General features: G+C 37.0%; 1 protein-coding gene across 1 annotated transcript in view; it reads left to right on the top strand.

Annotated features, from left to right (window-relative positions):
• The window catches only part of RNF217 (ring finger protein 217), a gene marked incomplete at its 5' end in the record, with an annotated part of 127,134 nt that extends 105,074 nt beyond the window's left edge, over positions 1–22,060 (top strand). The window contains 3 exons of the mRNA XM_010861953.1: positions 9,658–9,859; positions 14,861–14,932; positions 16,583–22,060. Of these exons, the coding sequence (XP_010860255.1) occupies positions 9,658–9,859; positions 14,861–14,932; positions 16,583–16,656 (348 nt within the window). The remainder of the gene's footprint in view (positions 1–9,657; positions 9,860–14,860; positions 14,933–16,582) is intronic.
• Between the last annotated feature and the right edge of the window lie 2,991 nt (positions 22,061–25,051).

Here is a 25,051-nt window from a genome sequence, read left to right as displayed (position 1 = left end):
TCAGTGATGCCATCCAGCCATCTCATCCTCTGTCGTCCCCTTCTCCTCCTGCCCCCAATCCCTCCCAGCATCAGAGTCTTTTTCCAGTGAGTCAACTCTTCGCATGAGATGGCCAAAGTACTGGATATGACCCCCAAATAGTTGCTATCTGACTCTGCAGCTCAGGAGTGAGGTCTACAGTGGTAATTTAAAAATGAAATCCAGTGGAGGGAAGTTGAAACCGTTTGAGTATGGAAGAGACTACGCAAAGAGTGTATGCAAAGTGGTGATTCATGGATGGAATTAAGAGAAAAGTGAATGAATAGGAACCTAAGAGAGAAAGGAGCATCTGGAGAAAAAAGGTGTCATTGAAGCAAAAGTATATCAAAGGTCAGAGAGAAGTAGTGACCAACTGATTAAATGACACTGAGAAATACAATAAAATAAGAATTAAAAATGTATTCGTTGGATTTGGCAATTAGAGGGCATGGATAATACTTGTTCTTTTAATAAATAATGCATATTGAGAACACGCTATGTGACAGGATCTGTGCAACTCCCTCTAATAAAATAACAAACAAGATGTATGTGATATGGGCCCTTTCAGATCTTATCAACTGGGAGAGTAGAGAGTTTGAGCAGAGAGATACATACAACTAAGAGAAACACTGTGATAGGGCCAGTATAGGTCGCTTCTCATTTTATGGATGTTGTTGTTGTTCAGTCTCTCAATTGTGTCCAACTCTTTGTGACTTCATGGATTGCAGCACGCCAAGCTTCTCTGTCCTTCACTATCTTCCGAAGTTTGTTCAAATTCATGTCCATTGAGGCGGTGATATTATCCAGTCATCTCACTTCATGTATCATTTCATGGATACGGTGCCCTGAATATACTGTTCTGGGAATGGTCTCCCTACCTCTCAGTCTTCTTAACTGGTGAACTTAACTTGTTCTTCATTTCTCAAATCAACCGACACTTCTTAGACAAGCCTCTTCTGACCCTTAGATCAGATCAAGCTCCTTCTGTTGAGTACTCTCTTCATGCCTTCTCCTTCTCCTTCATAGCATTTATCATAGCTTATGAGTATCTGTTTAGTTGTACAATTTATCACGTCCATCAGTTGGACCGTAAAGAAGGCAGAGTGCCAAAGAATCAATGCCTTCGAACTAATACTGGAGAAGACTCCTGAGAGTCCCTTGGACAGCACGGAGATCAAACCAGTCAATCCTAAAGGAAATCCACCTTGAATATTCATTGGAAGGACTGATGCTGAAGCTGAGACTCCAATATTTTGGTCACCTGATGTGAACAGCTGACTCATTGAAAAAGTCCCTGATGCTGGGAAACATTGAGGGCAGAAGAAGAGGGCATCAGAGGATGAGATGGCTGCATGGCATCACCAATGCAATGAACATGAACTTGGGCAAACTTTAGGAGATAAATAGTGAGGGACAGGAAGGCCTGGCATGCTGCAGTCCATGGGGTCAAAAGCTGGGCATGACTAGGTGACTGAACAACAGCAACAACATTAGACTACAAGCTCCTTAAGGGCAGAAGCCATGTTGGCTTTTATCAGTGAGCAAATAAATATTTATTGAATTAATGAATGAATAACTATTTCCTGGAGTTGATCTGGATGTTTCAGTAACATGGGATTGCAGTCAACTGAGGAAGAATTAAGAAGTGAGTAAGAAAAGCAGTGAGAATAGACTATACTTTTAAGAATCTTAGTGAAAATGGAAGAGTGAAGGTAATCATTGGCCAGAAGGTCATGTGGAATTAAAGGAAGGATTTATTAGGATCGGGAGACTTGTGAACTATTAGCAGGCTAAGTGGTGCACAGCCACAGAAGGGAAGGGGTAAAGATGAATGAGAAGGAGGGGAAAACAGACATCTGGAAATTTCTGAGGACACGGGTTATGGAATCAAGGGAAGTATGGTCAAGAAGAAGGAAGAAACTTAGGGGCTAATTTGTAGTACAGCTCTACTCTGAGGAGTAAGAATTGGACAGTCTTCTCACTCTTCTTCAAAGAATGTGTCATCATAAATCAATCATAAGACTGAATTACACGGAGGAGGGTTCAGGATGGGGAACACATGTATACCTGTGGTGGATTCATATTGATATTTGGCAAAACTAATACAATTATGTAAAGTTTAAAAGTAAAAAAAAAAAAAAAAAAACTGAATTACATATGAAATTCCCTATAAGAAAGAAAACCAGTACATTCAGTTCAGTTCAGTCACTCAGTCGTGTACAACTCTTTGCTGCCCCATGGACTGCAGCACTCCAGGCCTCCCTGTCCATCGCCAACTCCCGGAGTTCACTCAAACTCATGTCCAGTGTAAGAGGGTTCCCTTTTCTCCACACCCTCTCCAGCATTTATTATTTGTAGACTTTTGGATCGCAGCCATTCTGACTGGTGTGAAATGGTACCTCATAGTGGTCTTGATTTGCATTTCTCTGATAATGAGTGATGTTGAGCATCTTTTCATGTGTTTGTTAGCCATCTGTATGTCTTCTTTGGAGAAATGTCTAGTTAGTTCTTTGGCCCATTTTTTGATTGGGTCATTTATTTTTCTGGAGTTAAGCTGTAGGAGTTGCTTGTATATTTTTGAGATTAGTTGTTTGTCAGTTGCTTCATTTGCTATTATTTTCTCCCATTGTGAAGGCTGTCTTTTCACCTTGCTGATAGTTTCCTTTGATGTGCAGAAGCTTTTAAGGTTAATTAGGTCCCATTTGTTTATTTTTGCTTTTATTTCCGATATTCTGGGAGGTGGGTCATAGAGGATCCTGCTGTGATGTATGTCAGAGAGTGTTTTGCCTATGTTCTCCTCTAGGAGTTTTATAGTTTCTGGTCTTACGTTTAGATCTTTAATCCATTTTGAGTTTATTTTTGTGTATGGTGTTAGAAAGTGTTCTAGTTTCATTCTTTTACAAGTGGTTGACCAGTTTTCCCAGCACCACTTGTTAAAGAGATTGTCTTTAATCCATTGTATATTCTTGCCTCCTTTGTCAAAGATAAGGTGTCCATAGGTGTGTGGGTTTATCTCTGGGCTTTCTATTTTGTTCCATTGATCTATATTTCTGTCTTTGTGCCAGTACCATACTGTCTTGATAACTGTGGCTTTGTAGTAGAGCCTGAAGTCAGGCAGGTTGATTCCTCCAGTTCCATTCTTCTTTCTCAAGCTCTAGTACAGCCACTATGGAGAACAGTGTGGAGATTCCTTAAAAAACTGGAAATAGAACTGCCTTATGATCCAGCAATCCCACTGCTGGGCATACACACTGAGGAAACCAGAAGGGAAAGAGACACGTGTACCCCAGTGTTCATCGCAGCACTGTTTATAATAGCCAGGACATGGAAGCAACCTAGATGTCCATCAGCAGATGAATGGATAAGAAAGCAGTGGTACATATACACAATGGAGTATTACTCAGCCATTAAAAAGAATTCATTTGAATCAGTTCTAATGAGGTGGATGAAACTGGAGCCTATTATACAGAGTGAAGTAAGCCAGAAGGAAAAACACCAATACAGTATACTAATGCATATATATGGAATTTAGAAAGATGATAACAATGACCCTGTGTTCGAGACAGCAAAAGAGACACTGATGTATGGAACACTCTTATGGACTCTGTGGGAGAGGGAGAGGGTGGGAAGATTTGGGAGAATGGCATTGAAACATGTAAAATATCATGTATGAAATGAGATGCCAGTCCAGGTTCAATGCACGATACTGGATGCTTGGGGCTAGTGCACTGGGACGACCCAGAGGGATGGTATGGGGAGGGAGGAGGGAGGAGGGTTCAGGATGGGGAGCACATGTATACCTGTGATGGATTCATTTTGATATTTGGCAAAACTAATACAATTATGTAAAGTTTAAAAAAAAACAAAACAAAAACTCATGTCCATTGAGTCGGTGATGCCATCCAGCCATCTCATCCTCTGTTGTCCCCTTCTCCTCCTGCCTTCAATCTTTCCCAGCATCAGGGTCTTTTCCAGTGAATCAGCTCTTCGCATCAGGTGGCCAAAGTACATTACATTAGAGGACAATTGAAGGTAGAGTATGGCTTTAAAAAAACTAACATGGCAGGAGACACCAAATGATTTTGAAATCAACATCTTATTTATTTTTTACAGAATAGTTTACCAAATAGAGTCAACCACAGTTGACACTACAGGATTCCTGCTGCTTAGCTACCCTTTCCCTATCTTTCTATTCCAGTTTTTCATAGTTACATTTTAGTTCTTTTGATTATCTCTCACCTTTAAATACTGTATAGAGACTTCTGTCCCGTGTCTAACAGTTTTAGGTATATATGAGGATCTAGTCGTCCTGCAATTCTTGCTGCTTCTGTTTCCCATTTTCTGTAAGCTGTAACTTTTGTTTTTATATCGTCAAATTTAATAACCTCCACACTCTATTCTAATGTTTACTACTTTTTTCCCTAAAGAACGATTCTAATATTTGAAAACCAGTTGAGTGTTTACATATCAAGAACATATAATTACGGAACAAGGATTACAGTTCCCTGTCTATGGAATCCCAACTTCTAGGAAACATGCCCCTTGCATCTTTGTGCACTCTGTTAACTCAGTTATGCTCTAGTGTGTTATGCCTCATATTTGAACCTTCCATGCCCTTTGTTTTGTTTTGCTTTTCCTGAAAGTCCTTACTGTTTTTCTTCCTTCCTTATTGGGAATAGAAGTATCTACTTTATTTATCATGTTATTTAATATTTAGTTCCTCATAAATTTTTATTGCTTGTTGTATATTCCATTGTTATTTTTTGAAGACATTCTTGAAACCAGCTGACTTCCTGTTCTAAATTGGACTGATTGCTTTGGAACCCATTCGCTGAGATTTCTTACACCTTTTTTGTATGTGGTAACATTGTCCTTCTTGACTTGCACATTCACTTAATGAAGTGCTTCCTTAAGTCATGGCCCCAGAAAAGGCACAGAGGAGTCTTAGCATGTCTAGAATTGTTTCATTTTTGCCCTTATTATTGTTTATTTCACAATTGGGCAAGTAATTCTAGCTACATGCTTTTAATCAGGTCTTTGAAGGCGTTGCATATATGTTTGCTTTTAAAAAATCCCTGTGTTGGGGCGTCCTTGGTGGCTCAATGTTAGAGAATCTGCCTGCCAATTCAGGAGACGTGGGTTCCATCCCTGATCCGAGAAGATCCCACATGCCACATAACAGCTAAGCCCATGTGCCACAACTGTTGATCCTGTGCTCTGGAGCCCGGGAGCTGCAATTACTGAGCCCACGTGCTGGAACTACGGAAGCCTGTGTGCCCTGGAGCCCACGCCCTTCTCCCCAACAAGAGAAGCTGCTGCAATGAGAAGCCGGAACACCGCACCTAGAGAGTAGCCCCCACACACCACAATGAAAGAAAACCCACACAGCAGCGAAGACCCAGCACAGCCAAAAATAACATTATTAAAAAAAAAAAAAAAATCCCTGTGTTGTGGAGAATTAGAATAGTGAGATAAGTTAGGAACGAAGAGTTAGTCATCGGATCTCCAAAACCTCTCATAATTATTGTTTCTAATTCATCCCTCCCAATATCAAAGCCACGGAGGCAAATGCATATATTAAAATAATTTTATACATAGACTAAATCTCACTGGGAACAGTAATAGATAACAGTTAATTTAGTTATCATTTCCCACTTAAAGGATAAAATAAATCTTCAATTTTTGGTGAAAGTGGAGATAAATACTTGTAGGCAGATGTGTACTGATTTAGTTATAAAATAGGTTGGATATTTAGCAGTACATTTATTGTTATTTTTCCACCTTAGAATTAAGCAGAATCTGTATGAAAATAAACAGCTGAATTCTAGTTCAATAGAACTGGAATTTAAGATAGTTTGTGGGCATTTTATTAAACTAAATGTAAACAGCTTGAAGAGGGGAGTAGATACATTGATTAATGTCTTATTCCAGGTGTTTGTATGTCCTGTAAAGAATGTCATAGGCTCAGAGGTGGTCCATGTTGTCATTTCGATCTACTGCTACTGTGTGGACTTAATATCAAACTCATATTAAAGAAATATCTGGCATATCCTGAATATTTTATCTTATGACTTGTAAATATACAGATATATAAGCAACATGTAGTGTTTAAATATTCAGCTCCTTATGTATCAGCCATCTTTATTTGATATAGATGTAGAGAAGAAACCCTGTCTGTGGTAACAAATCAAATGATGTTTGTGACTTATGGGCAGTCAGTTTAATCTAGTGGATTAGAAATATCTCATCTGTCTTAACTCTGTCTGCATCTCTTAATTAAATACAAAGTTTTGATGCTGAATTACACTTGGGCAATTAGTTTGTTTTTTAGCAGAGATAAATTGATGAATGTTTTGAAGCTATAATAAAAATGTTTTTAAAGCTTCACTGAGAAATAAAATGGACTTTACATAAATGTAATTTAAACCAACTTTTAAAAGCTTTGATGTTTTGAAAAGAGTGACCTTTAAAGATATATTCAGGAAACTCATTTAGCAGATTAAATTTATCATCCTCTGGGTGTTAGAAGTTCAAAATTATAACTTGCTTATTAGCAAATGTGAAAAGTCCTGTCTCTTGTTACAAGTTAACTTGCATTATGTCAGTGCATTTCTCTTTTAGCCTGAAGTTATAAAATATTCATATATAATCAAGATATATTTGCAGTAGTATTAGAGGATTCACTCTGTACCTGACAGAAGTTCTGAAACCATTTTTCATGATTAAGTCATTGCTGTTATGTGTGTAAAATATTCAAATTACTCTATAGAACCATATAACCCTGCAACATACAGGGTTCCCATAGAGTATTATCAGAGCTTAGAATTTTATCACATCCTGTGTAGACATATTATTGGACTAACTGTACTTTAGTAGCCTGCTGTGTTTTGAGTGTTATTTTTGAAATAAGGAAAGACTTAAAATAGGCTAGAAATTACAGTCTTCGGTATTTAAATGAATAATGAGTATACCACATAAAGATTTTAGAACACAATAAAAAGTATTACAAACAGATGTAAAAGAGCAGTGAAAATTGAATATGAAATTTTGAGGCAAATGAACTGTCAGCAACAAGTTTAATTTATTAGAACAAGTTTCCTGTCAGAAAAAGTTTGAATATTATTTTAAAGGAAGAATGTGGATTAGTCCGGAGAGCAACTAAGCCAAGCAGAAAGACTCAGACATGCCTCGTGCAGGAGGCACACATGATGACACTGTCAGCAAAGAATATGACTGACCCTCTGGTCTTATCTTTAAGTTTATGATAAGAGGGTGCTTACCTCCCTGGGTAGCTTAAATGGTAAAGACCCTGCCTGCAATGTGAGAGACCTGGGTTCAATCCCTGGGTTGCAAAGAATCCCCTGGAGAACGCATGGCAACCTACTCTAGTATTCTTGCCTGGAGAAGTCCATGGACAGAGGAGCCTGACGGGCTACAGTCCATGGGGTCACAAAGAGTTGAGCACAACTGAGCAACGAACACTTTCACTTTCATCTTAGCATAATAACAAAATAGACATGAATCAAATCCTTTCTCCATTCATTCAAGCAGAGTACTTTTCTGAGCTCTGGTTATGAATAAACATGCCAGTCTTATGGTTGGTCATGAGGGTAAAGATGCTATGTATGTACAAAGTTTGGTATATAATAGGCTCTAAGCAAATATTAGCCCTTCTCCCTTTATAGGTCACATACAACACTATGGTATGTGGCTAGGAAATCTGTTAAGATTTATTATCTCCATATCAAGATCAAATACAATATACAGTCCAAAGGTTGAGGATGTGAAGAAGTAACCTTTATTTTGGATGCTTAGCAGTTGTCTCTGAACATGTTTTCTCCTAATGCTCAGGTGGTTTAAAGGATGAGAAATAATTCAAGGGTTAAGTAGGGCCTTGCCCTACATCGTTCCTAAATGCCATCTGCTCTGCTAAGTGGATGCAGTCACAGCAGTTGTTCATCAGGCTTATTCATAGAAACAGGCCCTACGGGGCCATCAGGGGAGAAGTTACCAGGAAGCTGCAGAGCTTAAGCTGCAGAGATCCTCACCTGCATGGGACCCTTTGTAGGCATCCAATTTGTAATTTGCATGCTTCTCCTTTAAGTGTGTGTGTGCTCAGTCATCTACAACTCTTTGCAACTTCATGGACTGTAGCCCACCAGTCTCTTCTGTCCATGGCATTTTCCAGGCAAGAATACTGGAGTGGGTTGCCATTTTCTTCTCCTAGAGATCCTCCTGACCCAGGGATCAAACCTGCACCTCCTGCATTGACAGGTGAACTCTTTACACTGCACCCCCTGAGCCCCTCTAATTAGATAACCAGGCTCCACAAAACCTGGGTCCACTCTCAAAGGACTGTCAGGTAAAAGGGGGAAAAAATTAATACAATTGAAAAAGATGAGGTGGCCAATAGCAGGAAAAGCAAGTTTGGCTTCTGTTGACCAAGTAATGATTGGTAGTTACCTTTGACCACTGATGCCCATATGCCCTTGACCATAGCAAGTCCTTGCCTGTCCAGGAAGGTACTCTCTAGTCTAGCATCAGTCTAAGAATCATCCATGTGAAGAAGTGATAAAGGAGATCACCTGGCAATCAGGGAATGCCAGTTACACTGCCCAGGTATTTGGTTCCTCACAGTTTTAGGTGAGTGAAGGGGGAGGGATAAATGGAACCAGTATTGTACTGATCTGACTCAGTATGTGCCTCCAAAATGGGTTAGTCCCTGTATGTATATTATCACATTTTTATTCTCATGAGTAATATAAGTAAGTAGTATCATCTAAATTGTAGCCTGGGAGATAAGGAGTAATCTCAGTATTTACCTGTAACTTGACAGCAACAACTTCTGTATTTTCCTGTTAACTTGACGACGACAACAGTTGTGCAGGTAGCATTGTATACACAGTCCTGTTCAGGCGTTTGCAACTAACATGAGAGCTGGGAACTAAAACGGTATTGCAAATACACTTATACCTACTGGGGCTTTCCTGGTGGCTCAGCTGGTAAAGAATCCGCCCAACTGGGTTCAGTCCCTGGGTTGGAGAGTTGGGAAGATCTCCTGAAGAAGGCAAAGTCTACCCACTCCAGTATTCTGACGTGGAAAATTCCATGGACTGTGTAGTCCATGGGGTTGCAAAGAGTCAGACATAACTGAGCGACTTTCACTTTTACTTTACACCTATTGTCATTCCCTTACACAAAGAGAAATTTCTGTCCCTTAAAAAATTTTATGTAATCCTTTCTTTTAAAGAATCCTCTTTGTCTCTTCTTATTTCCCAGGCCACCTCATTTTTGCTTATCATAGCATCAACAAAATATACCTTCACAGCATTTTAAATTGCCTCCTAATCATTGAGTGAGATGTATGTTTAGAAAGATAAGTGAATTTTCTTCAGGATGTGTTTGTTTATATTAGTCAAAATAAGCCAACAGCTTCAGCATCTGAAATGTTAATGAGCTTTACACATCTAAAGGGTTTGATATAAAGATGGCCTTAAAGAATGTGATTATAAGCAAACTCACAGCTTCAGGAATGCTATGTAAGGCTTTTATTTTGGTGAAACTTGTATCTTTTGTTCCATACATCCTTTATTAAAAATTTAATAACCTAGTTCTTCTATCTCTCTTCCTCTGTTACAGATCCACATCCAGAGAACTGAAGGGTGTGACCATATGACCTGTTCACAGTGTAACACTAATTTTTGTTATCGATGTGGGGAGAGATACCGCCAGCTCCGTTTCTTTGGAGACCACACCTCAAACCTCAGTATATTTGGATGCAAATACCGCTACCTCCCAGAGAGACCTCACCTAAGGAGATTAGTGCGAGGGTCAGTCTGTGGTGAGTGTCCAACATTATTTATAGGAATCTTCCTCAGGAAGTACGCAGTGACGATGATAGAGCTTAGAAATGTGATCCAACAGCTATGATAAATCTCAGCACCTGCCATGCATTCTAGTAGAGCCTTTAGCTGAAAATAGGAGGAAGACATTTTTTTCTCCTTTTGTGTTTAAAATAAAAAAAACTTAAGTTTGTTAGCAGGACACTTTCTATATGAGCAAGTGGATTTTGTTCGAAAAACGAATAATTGAATCTACCGCAGAAATGTTAAGTCATTTCTGAAACCCTATTGTAGGTGATTTGATAGAAGGGGACACTGTCACATTGATTTGTGTAGTGACGATACTAGCAATGGGTCTTAACACATAACCTCTGTTTATTCATGGAAGACACAACAGTACAGTTTTTAAAATCCCTGTGTTTCAGAGTCTTGTGATAGAGTTCCACTGTACCTATATAGTTGATAAGTTGTATATATTTTCTATTTGTATTAGAAGTTAATATTAATCGCTTACAGTTAATGAAATGAGCATCAAATGCCTTCATTGCATACAAACCCAAGTTTAAATATCCAAGGTTTTGATCCCTGGATCAGGAAGATCCCCTGGAGAAGGAAGTGGCAACCCACTCCAGTATTCTTGCCTGGAGAATCCCATGGACAGAGGAATCTGGTGGGCTACATTCCATGGGGTCACAAAGAGAGAGTCGGACATGACTGAAGTAACTTAGCATGCATGCATGAAATGCTTTTATGGATTGACTTTTTACTGCTTTCTTCATCCTCAGCAACACATGGTCTCATATACAAATATGCAAACGTAAACACAGATTCCTGGGTGCAGTGTTCTTCTGGCCTAATAGTTCTTCTTCTAATGGCTCCCTACTCCTTTGGAATAGACCTACAATGAGATATGCTTTCTTCTTCATCACCTAGAACTCCATTCTTTCTTCCTCTGGCAGTCTTTCTCGCGTATGCAATATTTTTAAACATCATCCACATGTCTCCCTTTCTACTTACTTCATGAAACTCTCTTATATCTCTCTTCAACCCTCCATCACTTCATTAGGGTTGTGAAACCACTCACCTTGCTAGAATCATGGCAGGCTACTCAGACCAGTTGGTGGTAATGATATACTTCTGACAGCTAAACAGTAGAACATATATTTTAAATTTAATCATGTGGAAACCAGCACCATCATTTTCTAAAATCTTATATGATCTCTGTAAAACACTCTTCCTGAGCTTTATTTAGTTAAATGCAGTGTTCCATAACCAATAGCATTGAATATAGACAAGATTGGTTTTAATAATTTTTAGTGCTTTTTGGTTTATTTGCATATAATAGTGTATGTTAACAATTATATAACCAATATATACTTACTAGTTTAGTAGGCTTTGGAGAGATACTTAGGGAATCTAACCCCTATTTATAACAATACTACCATGAGAAAGCTAATTGCAAAGTAAGTTTTTGAGCTATAACCTATTTGTAAGTCTATATATACAGAGAACAACCTAAAAACCAACACCTGTATCTTTTCCTGCATTGCCAATTCTTTTCCTTCCTACTTCAGTGCCATTTTGTTGCAGGATGTTTCCTTCCATTTTTATTTTTAATAATCTTTGATTAGAGCATGCTTTTTCCCCCCATTTTTCTGTTTAGTCATTCTTAAATAAAGTTATTTCCCACCCTGTTTGTCCAGTGATATTTTGGACACCTTCTCTTTGGGTCCTCTCAGTTTTTGCCTTGATGCCATCAGAATCCTCTTCCCACATCATAAAATACAGTCAAGTTATTTAACAGCCTGTAGAATCGACAGGCCATGAAAACATTGTCAGCAGGGAAATATTTTCTTTGTACTGTCTTCATTTTTAAATTTTGCAGTCAGATTTCTGTAAATGGTTTCCTTTTGGGGCCCATTTTCGTGTGTGTGTGTGTACGTGTGTGCTCTTGTGTGTCAGGATGTACCTGATAAAGCAGGGAGCAGCTGGCCTTGTAAGCTCTCTCTCCTACACATATTTTTCCACCTTCAGGACAGCGGTCAGACCGTCTCAAACTGCTCTCAGACCATCACAAGTGTGGCAGGAAAATGTGGACTTTTCTCCTATGGACAAACAGGGAAGAATACAATAATCCGTGTTACCCATTACATTTTACAAAACGGAATAAAGTGATTTTATAAGCAGTGTTTTTAAATAAAAGAGCAGTTCAGTTTCAAACATCTCATCCCTACAAAAGGCAGGACAAGGCTTGCTTCCTCCCTGCCATGGGAGAGAATAGATGGATGACAGCAAAGCCTTCCTGACCTCTGTCTTTCCCTGATCTACAGTTTGGGAAGCCTGCAGATGTCCTTGGATAGAGACAGGAAAAGGGCCTATCCTCTTCTCACACCTGGAGGATGAGAAACAAAGTCTTCGTTTCATGTCAGCATCTGCCCAGCTGCAGATCAGAAGTTCTGTCTCTAGAGAATAAAGCAGAACAGCGATTGGAGGATAATTAGTGGCCTCTGACATGGAAGTATCTCCCTAGTAGGTAGATTTTTCAGTGAATGGCTTCCTGGGTAGCTCAAACAGTAAAGAATCTGCCCACAATGTGGAGGACCTAGGTTCATTCCCTGGGTCGGGAAGATCCTCTGGAGAAGGGCATTGCAACCCACTCCAGTATCCTTGCCTGGAGAATTCCATGGACAGAGGAGCTTGGTGGGCCACAGTCCATGGGTTCGCAAAGAGTCAGAGATGACTGAGTAATTAACACTTTCACTTTTTCAGGGAGTAGGCAGATTTTTCAGTGAATGGTATTGGGAATAAAAGTGACAGAAAAATGCTTAGTTCTCATATTATTCCATACAAATATTCAAAGTATTAAAGCATACATTGGTGAAGAAAATACAGGTCTTTGATTCCTTGTTGACAAGTAGCTTATATACAAAAATAGCTTATATGCAAAAGAAATGGAGGCCCCCCAAAAATAAATATCAATTTTTTTAAAAAAAGAAGTCTGGAACCAGAATTGAAGAAATAAAGATAGCCAATAAACATGTTTTAAAAGATTCCACATTATTAGTAGTCAGAGAAATGTAAATTAAAATAAAATGAGGTTTCTTTGGATTATTGATTAGCAAATATTTTGTCAAGTTAATACTCTGTGCTGAATTTCCATACTCTATTGAATGAATTGGAAATTTTGTGCAGTTCTTTTACAAATAAATTTGATGGTAACGTGATAGACATTTTAAAATATGATAAATCTAGGCTGACAATGGTGTACTTGCAAGTATAATTTAAAATAGCAGAAAAAGGAACAAAAAATAAGTACTAAAATATTTAAATAAGGTAGGATATATGGATATGATAAAATATTGTTTCAGCTATTGAGAATAGTATTTTAAAAGAATTATTATTGATCTAGGAATAGCAGAATCTGAGCTTAACTGTCCTCAGGACAGTTTTAAAAGTAGACTTAAACATGTGTCAAATATGGATTGCATGATTGTAATAAGTTTATTGCTTCCTAGAGAGAAAAAGAGCACGTATCTGGTTCTGAGTCCTGTGACATTTGAAAACAGTAGTGCTGTTACCTTGCAGTCATGTTTTATCTCTCTTATGAAAATATATCACTCTTGTGAAATTGATAATTACTTAAAAAAGAAATATGAATGAGCACACTGAGCTACATGTACAGGAGAAAACAGATTCGCTTAAAATATGCAAGTCAATACATTCTAAACTCAAGCATAGCGTTACGAGTGTACAAAATATAATTGTTCAGTGGGATTTAGTATTGCTTGATAAATTATATCATTGGTGAAAAAAGTAAGTAAACCTCATGGTTAGACATTTTGTCAACTGAATGTCAATTTTTTCTAAATTAGATATTAAAAAATATATTTCCTAAAAAAAAATATTTTCTCTCTATATTTTCTGTGGTTCCAGAGACCCTTTCTTAAGAATAAAAAATGTTAATATAATTCTGACAAATTTCCAGCAAACGGCAGCATTATGTTTCTGTTTTCTAATGTAGTTGGTTATTCCAAATTACCATCCTTATTTATAGAATGGTGTTGCTGCTTGATTTTTTAATAGCAATGTGATTCTACTGCAAAGTCCGTCCATTCTTTCCTCTTCTCTTGTGTTTGTGTTCTGTAGCTGTTGCTACATCACATGCTTTGAGAATAAGATTACCATGTAATGATAAAGATTACGATGTAAAGACATTAACTATTAGCCTCTATTTTTGTGCCAGTGCCTTTTAACACCAGCAGGATTCCAGTCGTGAATTTTGTGCTGTAACTAGAGTTTATTGTAATCACTGCTCAGTTATTCATTCAGAAGAAAAAATGCTGGTTGATGCCACTGGCATCCTTACCAGTGTTTAGCCTTCTTATAAGTACTTCCTTTTTAAGTTTGCTAAAATGATTTATTTGAATAACCTTCAGTATATTGTGTGTCTACTGGTGATTTTCTCTAACAGTATTGAAACATCCCATTTGTCATTCAGTATATTAGACGTTCATGTTGTTAGTTTCCTTTGGACCCAGGAAATAAATAAATCACGTTTTCAGATGTGGGCTTAGGCAGAACTCTTTGTAGCACTATGAGCTCTCCATTTTGTGAGCTAATTAGATTTTCTTTTGCCGGCTCAGTATGTGTCACTCCCTTTTTAATCTTTCAGAATATTAAAAAAAATGAAAATGGAAGAGATCTAAAGGAAAAAGCACAAAGTTGAATGGTTCTGGTGGAATAAAGTGAGTCAGTAGCTTTAGAATTTTCTTGGTTGTATAAGGTAAGTAATTTATGAGATGGATGACCCATGTGCCCAGGACTTGAGTGAAGTTACTGAATGTACACATTTGTTCTACATCTGATACATTTCCAGAGAAATATTGCCTTACTTATAACGACTCCTTAAAAATACACACTGTGATATTTAAAAGTGTTGCTGAATTTGTATTTTGGTTTTAGTTTAAGACTCTCTAAATGGTTTGCCTTTTGTTTTCCAGCTGGAAAATTGTTCGTTGCACCTCTAATTCTGGTCTTGGGATTAGCACTAGGGGCCATAGCAGTTGTCATCGGTAAGAAACACTTAATGTATTTGAGATAAGAATTCTCTGGGTGCCATAGAGAGAACACGAGTATAAATGTAATAGTGAGTCAGTTAGTAAGTAGGGGAGGTACCTGGCCCGTGCTTGCTCTAGATAAGCCATCAGCACATGATTTACAGATTCGGAGGGGTGTGTTTCATATAGGATGTATTTGTGTGGCACTTTTTCACTCCATGAATACTCTCATTCATATTTCTTATAAAGCATTATTAACTCTCTTTTAATACAAAAATTAGTGTAACTAGAATTTTACCAAAAGATTCCAGTGGACAAGAACCCAGATTTAGAGCATCAAAGGAAAGAGGCTCTGGTACAGTTTGGTTAGTTCTAAGAAAAGGATTCCCTGGGTCAAAAAGATACGTTTGATGTGGGTAGGAACACCTGCCCAGCATAAAATTGAGCACTGACAAATAGAAAATGTATCAGTGATAAATATAGTTTCATTCATACAGGTATATTAAAATACACATTTCAAGCAGTGATTCTGAGACTCTGGAGTGCTTTATAAGAACCATGAAGGCTGGTTAAAACACAAGTTAACAGGTCTTTGCCCTAGTTTGTGATTCACTATAGAGACGGGACCCATGGATTTCTAGTTCTAAAAGGTTAGGTGACGCTTATGCTCATGGTCCACGGACCACACTTTGAGAACCTTTGCTTTAGAGAATTTAAAAGCAAACATGATAGCTAAAGGCTGCTTGGATAATTGTTCCATGTAGTAGACGGGATTTCTCTTTTTTTCCTAAATAAACTGATTTTATATGTCAAGTTCTGTTTAGCAAGTAATTTGTATGTGCAGGATAGATAGAATTATAAAGTGACATAAGTTCTTGCAATGAGTGAGGCTTTATGAAGTAGATGCTATTTCTGCATTTTACAGTTGAGGAAATTAAAGCTAGTCACTGCTGCTGCTGCTGCTAAGTCGCTTCAGTCGTGTCTGACTCTGTGAGACCCCATACATAGCAGCCCACCAGGCTCCCCTGTCCCTGGGATTCTCCAGGCAAGAACACTGGAGTGGGTTGCCATTTCCTTCTCCAATGCAGGAAAGTGAAAAGTGAAAGTGAAGTCGCTCAGTCGTGTCCGACCCTCAGCGACCCCATGGACTGCAGCTCTCAAGGCTCCTCTGTCCATGGGATTTTCCAGGCAAGAGTACTGAGTGGGGTGCCATTGCCTTCTCCGCAGCTAGTCGCTAGGACCTCACAAATGGTAGAATTGGGAATCAAAGCTGACATTTGCTCCAGCACCCATCTTCTTGAGTAACATGTTATATGGCCTGAAACTGAAGCATGAATATCAGTGTGAAAGATATAACCAGGGTTAATAAAGAAGACTTAAACTTAAGTTTTGATATTTTGATGAAAAAAAAATTCATATCAAAACTTGTGTCACAGACTGTTAAAAGGTGAGGAGAGAGTTTAAAAAAAAGAATAAAGAAGAGAATCTTGAAAAACTAAGTATGTTTCATAGCGTAGGTATCTTCCCTCTTTTCATGTATTACTAAATAATGATTATTAATAAATAGCTTGCAAAATGAACATTTGAAAATAGAAATGTTACAAATCTATCGTACTAAAAGCCTGTTCTTTTAATTAGCTTTCATCTTTTTTTTTTAACCCCCAGGTTTATTTGTATTTCCTATCTATTGCCTTTGTAAAAAACAGAGAAAACGATCACGGACAGGAATGCACTGGTAAATGCAGATGATGTCATCTGACAGCGCTGGGCTGGGTAAGAACCACACAGGATGATACACGCATCAGAGGGCTGCACCTTGCAACCGCCTAGAGGAACCTTCTGCCTCCTCTTCCCCGTGTTCTCTGCAGGCCACAATGCCTCTAGCTCCAGTGTATTCCCAACATGGTATCCTGTCCTTTCCATATACAGATTGCTGCTTTTACGAAACGGTCACTTTCATAGACTATAAACATCTATATCATAGACTCTTCGTGGTTCTTGGAAGACAGTACTTTAATTAGAACCAGTTATCCTCAAAACTGTCTGAGCATGTGTCTCCTGAGCATTGCTTAGACTGTCTTTGTCCCTGACTCGCCCTCCAGGCCTTCTTCTGAGACTTGGGGTGAATAACTCAAGTGCCACCTGCACCAACAAGCAAGGCCACCTTTCAGAAGACGGAGGCTCACCACACGCACCTATTTTCATCTGTGGCCCAAGCATATAATTCCTTCCTCCTTCAGATGCTCTCATTGTTACAAATCTCAATGCCCAAAAAGGAACTAATGAAACTAAATGAGAAGAATCCTAGTTACTGAAGTGTATCGTGTAGGGGTGTGAATGTGTGTGTATATACGTATCTATATTAAAACTAGGTCCAATACCTTGTTCTTGTCGAGTTCCATGCCTCTACACTATTTTTCCACATTTTTGTAGACGTATTTAAAGACGATCGTTCCTTTGTGGGCATAATTTGGTAACGTACTGAATTAAAGTCAGCGTAGACAACAGGCTGTTTTGATGTTGACCCTTTCTGTTTCTTGCTGTTTCTCTGTGTGTCTCAGATGCACACACAGAAATTTGTGCAGAGTCGCCTCAAGGATTATCAAACTTTATAAACTGACAAAACTGATAGGCTGCTTCTAGGAAATTCTCGAGACCTAAACATTCAGTCTTCTTTTCAGATTTCTTACATGTTGGCATACTGGCTTCAGTCTATAGTTAATTTAAATGAGTTTGCTGTAGAGAGAACTGCTGAGGCCTTTGAACATATCCCCATTCTTCTAATTGTTTAACCAACTTGTGATGATAATAATTATGCTTTAGATTAAGTATATGGTATTATTTAAAACCCCACCCTCTCACCTCTCCTGTCTCTCTCTCTCTGTTTGTCCCCAAGTTTTTCATAAAAACAAATACTGTTTTTGAAGGATTTTTCTTATGTTTACTGCTTCAATGCATAATAATGTGTTGGTATCTTCTTATGGAGGGGTGATTTGAAACAAAACTTTTTATGTTCACAGGTTTATCTAAAACATAAACTGCTTTTAGAGAAGGAAGCAAAAAATGAAAAAAAAAAAAATTTAGGATGTTTTACCAAACTGAGAAGTCTTTAAAAGTAAGACAAGGACAAGTAACTAAATTGTGTTTTATTTTGTTTTCATTATGAGTGTTCATCATTAAAGACCCCTAAGAAGCCTAAAGTTGCCACTTGTCTCCAAATCCTTAACATTAGTTATTGGCATTGATGTAGCATTTACTTGTCACCTGCCTTTTCTTAATTGAAATACATTATGTGATAAAACATGCATTAACATGGATAGTTTGTCTTGTTGGGCTTCAGAGTATAACATTTATCATTTTTATTTGATCTAAAAAGTCCATGATAGTGAAGTTTATGTGCACAGATAACAAGCCAGCACTTCCATTCTCTGAGTAACACTCAGAAAAACTTCACTGCTGGACTAATCTGTTTCCAGTTAGAGGAGGCTGTGTCCACTTATGGTCCTAGAATAGCATATTTCAAAACATAACATGATACAAGAAGTCATGCTGTAGCTTCACAAATTCATCCGTGCCTCTACACTGTTTTTCCATTCATCCGACTATCTATCAATCCAACAAATATTTATTGAGTGCCTAGGCTACATCCTCTAGCAAGAGAACTGAGAGAATGGAAAGTTCTAGCCCTAAATCCACATAATTTTGTCATAAAAGTGCTTAATTTTTGTAAATTAGTCTTTCCCTTCCTGGACTTAGGTGTTAGTTTAATGATGTGTGCATGTGATGAAATCTAAATCTAGTGGAAGTGTCTATGTATGATATGTGTATGTATATATATTTAGATATATACATGGCTGCATATGAATACATATATACCAACTAGCTAAATAATATACTCTCTGGTCCTGGATAATCTATTTCCTTAGGTTATTGTATCTGTGTGTCTGTTGTCTTTGGCCTACTCAGGGATTTTTTATTCCTTTCTTTGAATAACTTATCTTTTGGAGATATTTTTATATTATTTGGAAATGTTCCAGTTTTCCACTTACAGAGCAGTGTCTGTTATCAGTGAAGGCTCTTTCATCAACACTTGTGATGGTGTGCACAGCATTGCACAGGATTTTCATTTTTATATTTCGTAGACTTTTTTAAATTAATGTGTGCATTTTTCACTTTCAGAGTTGCTATATATCAGGCCTTTCCCTGCTAGTGACTTACAGTAGGTATTTGTGACTTTTTTTGCTAAGTGTCATTAAGATCTTAAAAAGGAAGGAGAAAGATAAAAGAGATTATTTATATGTTAGTGCCAACATTGAAGGTAAAACAACCTTACCTTTTGGAGGAAATTTAAAAAATGACTTTAGAAAAAGATGTGCATAAGATGAATATCTTTTTATCCAAGGCTTATCATTTTAATATTTTTCATTATAAATGCAATATATGCTCCTTAAAAAAAATCAGCTATAAGGAATTATAAAATACAAATTCCTCTACTTTTCCCCACCCCTTATTTTCTAGTGGTAACCACTGTTAATGGTTTGGTATAGGTCTTTCCAGATACTATCTAAAAATATACAAATAAGTAAATATGTATGTGTGTATGTGTATCTGTGTATGTATTAGTTTTGTACAAATAGAATAATAATATGCTTACTGTCCTGTGACTATTTTTCATTTTACTATGTATTGGTAGACAAATTTCCGTAAGTGTTTAAATAGAGTTACCTCATTCTTTTGTAAATTAACTACATATTCCATTGGGGGGCATACATTAATTTATTTAATCAGTCCCCTATTAAATGGACATCAAGGTTGTTTTCACTTCTCTGTTACAAAACATTGGTGAAGACCCTTTACATATATTTTTGTCACTGTGTGAACATTTTCATAAGTTTTTAAATTTGGTTTTTATATTTGTAATAAAATTTTAATGCATTTTCGATGAATGAAAATCATAGAAATAATATATTTAAGACCCTTTTCTTGGAGAAAAAGTTGTGTAAAAGTGCACCATTTTTGAAGAAAAGCATATTTTGCAGGATAATTTGTCCTCATGCTTGATTAGCCAAATAAATATCTTGCCAACACAAAAGAAAATTCATCTTATTCCAATAAAAATAAAGTGCAATGAGATGTCTGTAATATAATGAGAGAAAGATACATTGATGTTTGGATTGCCTAGTTTTAAAACTTGAGGAATTTAGTGAAATGGCTAAAGTGATCATGTTTGTCACATTTTAAAAACACTATCCATGTTCATGCATGTTCCACAGAGGAACTTAATTATGCCATTGTGAGAAGTAGGAAGCAATATGTTGGTAATTACAAACGACCACATTATCCACAGAAAAATAACTTTGAGTGTACATAAAGTTGGTGGTTTTTTGGGGTGCTTATAAACAGAACAGCATGACATTTATTTGACAATGATTCCCAGCATTTCCTGAAGGACTTCTGTATGTGGAGTTAAGAAGAAAAGAGGAATCACACCTTTGGCACAAACAGCATTCTCTTGCCACCACCCTGATTTTCTGATAGGTGCTATTGTTTCCTAAAGGTAGAGCAGACTGGAAAACAATCAAAGATAATTAAACACTGGTCAGGTTACAACCTGATATCTTTAATTGTGCTGTCCTCTCTGTGATATCGGATTCATTAGTGCCTGTCAGGAAATTCCCTGTCTTGTGTCACCCATCATCTCTTGAGTCCCAAGGCCACAGGTGAGTCTTTATCTTTTGATCCTGTCACCCAAACAGATGGCCCAAGGCTCCCCTACAATACCTTCAAACAGTTTTCCAGTCCCCAGACAACCCAACCTCATTTTCTCCACTCCTCTGAGACTCTAACCAGCTCCTCTGCAGTAGAAAAGAGGAGGAAAGGAGTGGGTTAAAAACTCACTTAGGAACCTGCAAGGCAGTTTCATTCCTCCTGGACCTTTGTCAAATTACAGGACATCTGCCAACACATTGATCTAGTTTCTCCCTTATTAAACAATGCAGGTGTTTTTAACACTACAATTTTATAAGTTCTATTGAATTCATGATTATAAAAGTTAGTGGCCTAAGTAATATTAATTAGTATACTTCATTAAGTACCAAGATAAAAATTCATACCAAATGCCATTTTATATTTGAATTTTTTATGCAAGCTACACATATGCCTTAATGTCAGTCTTCCCATTGGATTGTGTGCTTAACCTTTCATATTTGTGGCCGAGATCTGTCTCAACCCTTGAAAGTAATCTTTCCTGTGGTCAGCTTTATTGTTTTGTGTTAATGCCTATTATAAATATAGCCTTAAGGTCCAATAATGCACTTTAAATACTTGTGTCATTTTAAGTAATCTGACAGAGTTAAACTGATTGCAATGTTTCGATGGAGACAGTAGAATAACAGTGTTAGCAAATAGATGTCACCTCTTTAAATCTGGCAGGCGAGGAGGGTGGAATCAGAAGCGGAAAATTTAAAACAAGTAAAACATACCTGAAAAAGATATAGCCAAGTTTCCGAAACATATAGTAATTCTAAAAATTGGTATTAGGAGCTCGAACCTAGCAAGCAATTAATGCATGTTACCTAATAACTTCATTGGAATATTTGTTTAAAATATTAAGTTATTTTCTAGTGCACGTTTTAGCTGCATTTTTTATTTTTCATGAAATCTATAAAAGAAATTCCACCAACTAGTACCATAGTAAATCAAAACTACCGTTAATAGCCAGTGTAAGCATATTTTGTTTGTTCAAATCATTGTATTTTAATTATGACATCTTCCTCTGGAAAATAAGTTGCAAATCCCATTTTAATATGAATATCCATAATTATTGTTTCAATAGTTATGAAATAATTATAAATTTGGTATGAACAAAATCAGAGTTCAAATTTGGGGAGTGCCGTCTATGGGGTCGCACAGAGTCAGACACGACTGAAGTGACTTAGCAGCAGCAGCAGCAACATGGTGAAATGCTCCCTTTCCAATGCAAAGCTTTAAAAGAGAAAGACACTTCTTTGTAAATCATAGAGGGGCTTTGCTGGTGGCTCAGATGGTAAAGAATCCACCTGCAATGCGGGAGACCTGGGCTTGATCCCTGAGCTGGGAAGATCCCCTGAAGGAGGGCATGACTACCCACTCCAGTATTCTTGCTTGGAGAATCTCCATGGACAGAGGAGCTTGTAGGCTACAGTCCATGGGGGTCACAAAGAGTCAGACACGACTGAGGGACTAAGCACAGCACAGAGGGTAAAGCTATACTCCTTTCACAGCCAACTGGTGTGTGGGGTTTGTACTGTACATCGCTATTCTGGGGCTGGAACTTTAGTCACTTAATCAGAATCCAAGAAACAGTCTCAGTAGTGTGAGACTTGCAGTCATCTTTTTGGATCATTAGCTGAAGCCTTCAAGTATCACATATTTTACATTTCCTCATGAAAAAAAAAAGTATTAGTCACTCAGTCATGTCTGACTCTTTGCAGCCCTATAGACTATATAGCCTCATACATGGTGCCAATTTTAGGAGCATGTAACTTTCCATGTTAGAAATTATGTTCTTTTTTGGCTAAAGAAGTGACTGTTTTGAGACTATCAATATGGCCTTAAAAGGCAATGAATTTTTTGAAAAAAACATAGAAGATTGCTACTACCTTTTTTGGCCACTTCCTGTTAGTTTACAAAAGAAATTTCATTAGGTGTATTTAACTCTGCTTTGCTTAGCTTATACACCTTATTAGCATAGAAAATATTTTTTTTGTTTTTTCAGGGTTATCCCACATTTTTGTCGCTCTGATCCATCATACTACTTTTTTCCCTGCTTGTAAAGTGATATTCACATACTTGAACATCAAGTTTCTGTTTTCTTTCCAGATTTCTTAGTTATCTTGCTTTTTCCCTCTGCAGTCCCCTTCCTGTCTTGACTGAATGTGGGATAACTTCTGTCTGACCATTAACTTTTTTGACTCTAATGAAATTCAAACTGAAAGGACTCCACACTTTGGCCCTGGTAGTAGATCTGTAAGTTGAAACATGCCAGGACAACTTGGAACACTGTCCCTCTCCTTGATAGGGGTTGGAACACCCTGCCTGCCCTCCTGTTGTTCCTCAGTCCTTAAGTCCTGTCGGATTCTTTGTGACCCCATGGACGGCAGCACGCCAGGCCCAGCCCTCTGATAAGAAGTAAAATGAATGAGAAGATGTCAGTTGAATCTGAGAGCCTAGAAATACTCTAAAACGTAGCTTTCAAAATTGCTTCAGGACTATTGTAAGGTCAATATTGTGTTTGCATCTTAGTTGGACAGGAAGCACATGTGGATATTCATTCAGTGTGACCCCCAAATCATTCTTGATTCATCCAAAATGGCCAGATGTGTGCCTGGGGGTCTTTGTTTCAACAAAAATCCCACAGCTTGGTCTTAAGGCTGGATTTATAATGTTGTCACATTTGTATGTAAGACTTGACCATGGATCCTTACTCTGTGAACATTATTAGACTTTTTGATAATCTACAGTGGATGGCATTGAATGTAACTCATATCGGCCCTTTTCTAGAGAAACCATGCAAAGTTTGCAGATGTTCAACATTTTCATTGATATGAAAACCCACACTCAAGGTATATTAGTATAGGTTTATTATGTAATATGGAAGAACCTAAGGGAGAGTCAAACTTGGGTGTTAAATTGCCCCCAAATTGCTGAGATAATGTTACTTCAGATTTTTCCTTGTAGCTGGCCCACTACTTTGGTTATCAGTTCCCTGTAAAGTTAGGTGCCCACCTCATGCTCCCACTGGAGAAATAGTGTGAATAATTCAGTCAAGTTCTTAAAAATAATATTTTTCACTATATATTATTTCTTCTATGTCCAAATATACCTTTAATCTTTCAAGTAAACACTAAATATATGATAGAAGTATCTGAAATTTTCAGTTTATACAAAATTAGCATGCTTTGTGTTCTTTTATAAAGAAAATTCTAGGTAAAGTGTGATTTTTATCAGCTGATTACAAACCCTTTCTTTAAGACATATTATTTTAAATTCTATATGGCAATAGCTTAATTTTGTTATTTGATCATATTCATCATAATTAAAAGTCTTTAGATGGTCTTGAAAAAAGTAAACCTACCTTGTATCTTGTATGAAACTTAGAACACTAATTGGTATATTGGCAAATATATATATATACACCTTAACAAGGACAATCTGTTACAGATTTTTAATATAAAAATTAATTGACAATCTTGTTTATTATGAAAGACATTATTAGTTTAATAAGTAATACGTTCTGAGATATCATAAAAATAATTTTGTGTTGAAAGAACATGAAAACGGTGGCATAAAAATGTTGTTAGGTTAACACATTATTAAGAAGCCACAACAGTTAGTTGTTTTGTTTCTATTGCAAACAAAATTATTAGATGTCTTCATGAAACATTTATTTACATGTATATGTATGTTGCAAATTTGTGGGCCTATTCTCTTTTTCAAAACGAATTTAAAATACTAAAAAGAAAAACATTTGAGTCTTTAATCTGTCATTATTGTATATTTAGAAATTGCAGTTCTAAAGAATAAATTTTACTTCCTTTGAATTACCAGAATATATTCCATTTAAATTACATGCTCACAAACAATAGCAAATGAAAAGAATGCCTTAAGATGAGTGACTTTGACTAGTAGGTTGTACCAGATCTTGTCATAGTCTCATTACATTCTTTTCATTTTCTGTAACATTAATAATGGCATACTCCTTTTCATAGTAATATATGAGCCTGGTCGAAAAGAGATTTTCTTTGCTTTTTCAATGACATTGGCAAATATTTATGTAATTTTACTTTTTATCCCTTTCTACATTTCATTGGTCATACTATTAACTTTGGTATTCATAAAACTATGTGGAGGAAGTCATTTTGAATATATTTTAAGAAAGAGGGATGTAGAAATAAAATAAGAAAATAGAAAATATTAATACTCTTCTGTAGAAATTCCTAAAAGAAAATTGGAAAGGAAACAAATTCTGTTGTGATGAAAATGTCGAACAATTGGGAGTGTTTAAGACTTTAATTTCTTACATTTTTAGAGTGATGGGCTTCTTATCTCCAAGTGGTTATTTCATGCTGTTGGTTCCATGAATTGTGCTTTTAG

Source organism: Bison bison, unplaced genomic scaffold (assembly GCF_000754665.1).
Source record: "Bison bison bison isolate TAMUID 2011002044 unplaced genomic scaffold, Bison_UMD1.0 scf7180017864473, whole genome shotgun sequence".
In the NCBI taxonomy this organism is placed as follows: Eukaryota; Metazoa; Chordata; class Mammalia; order Artiodactyla; family Bovidae; genus Bison; species Bison bison.
This window is presented reverse-complemented; position numbering and strand designations above follow the sequence as displayed.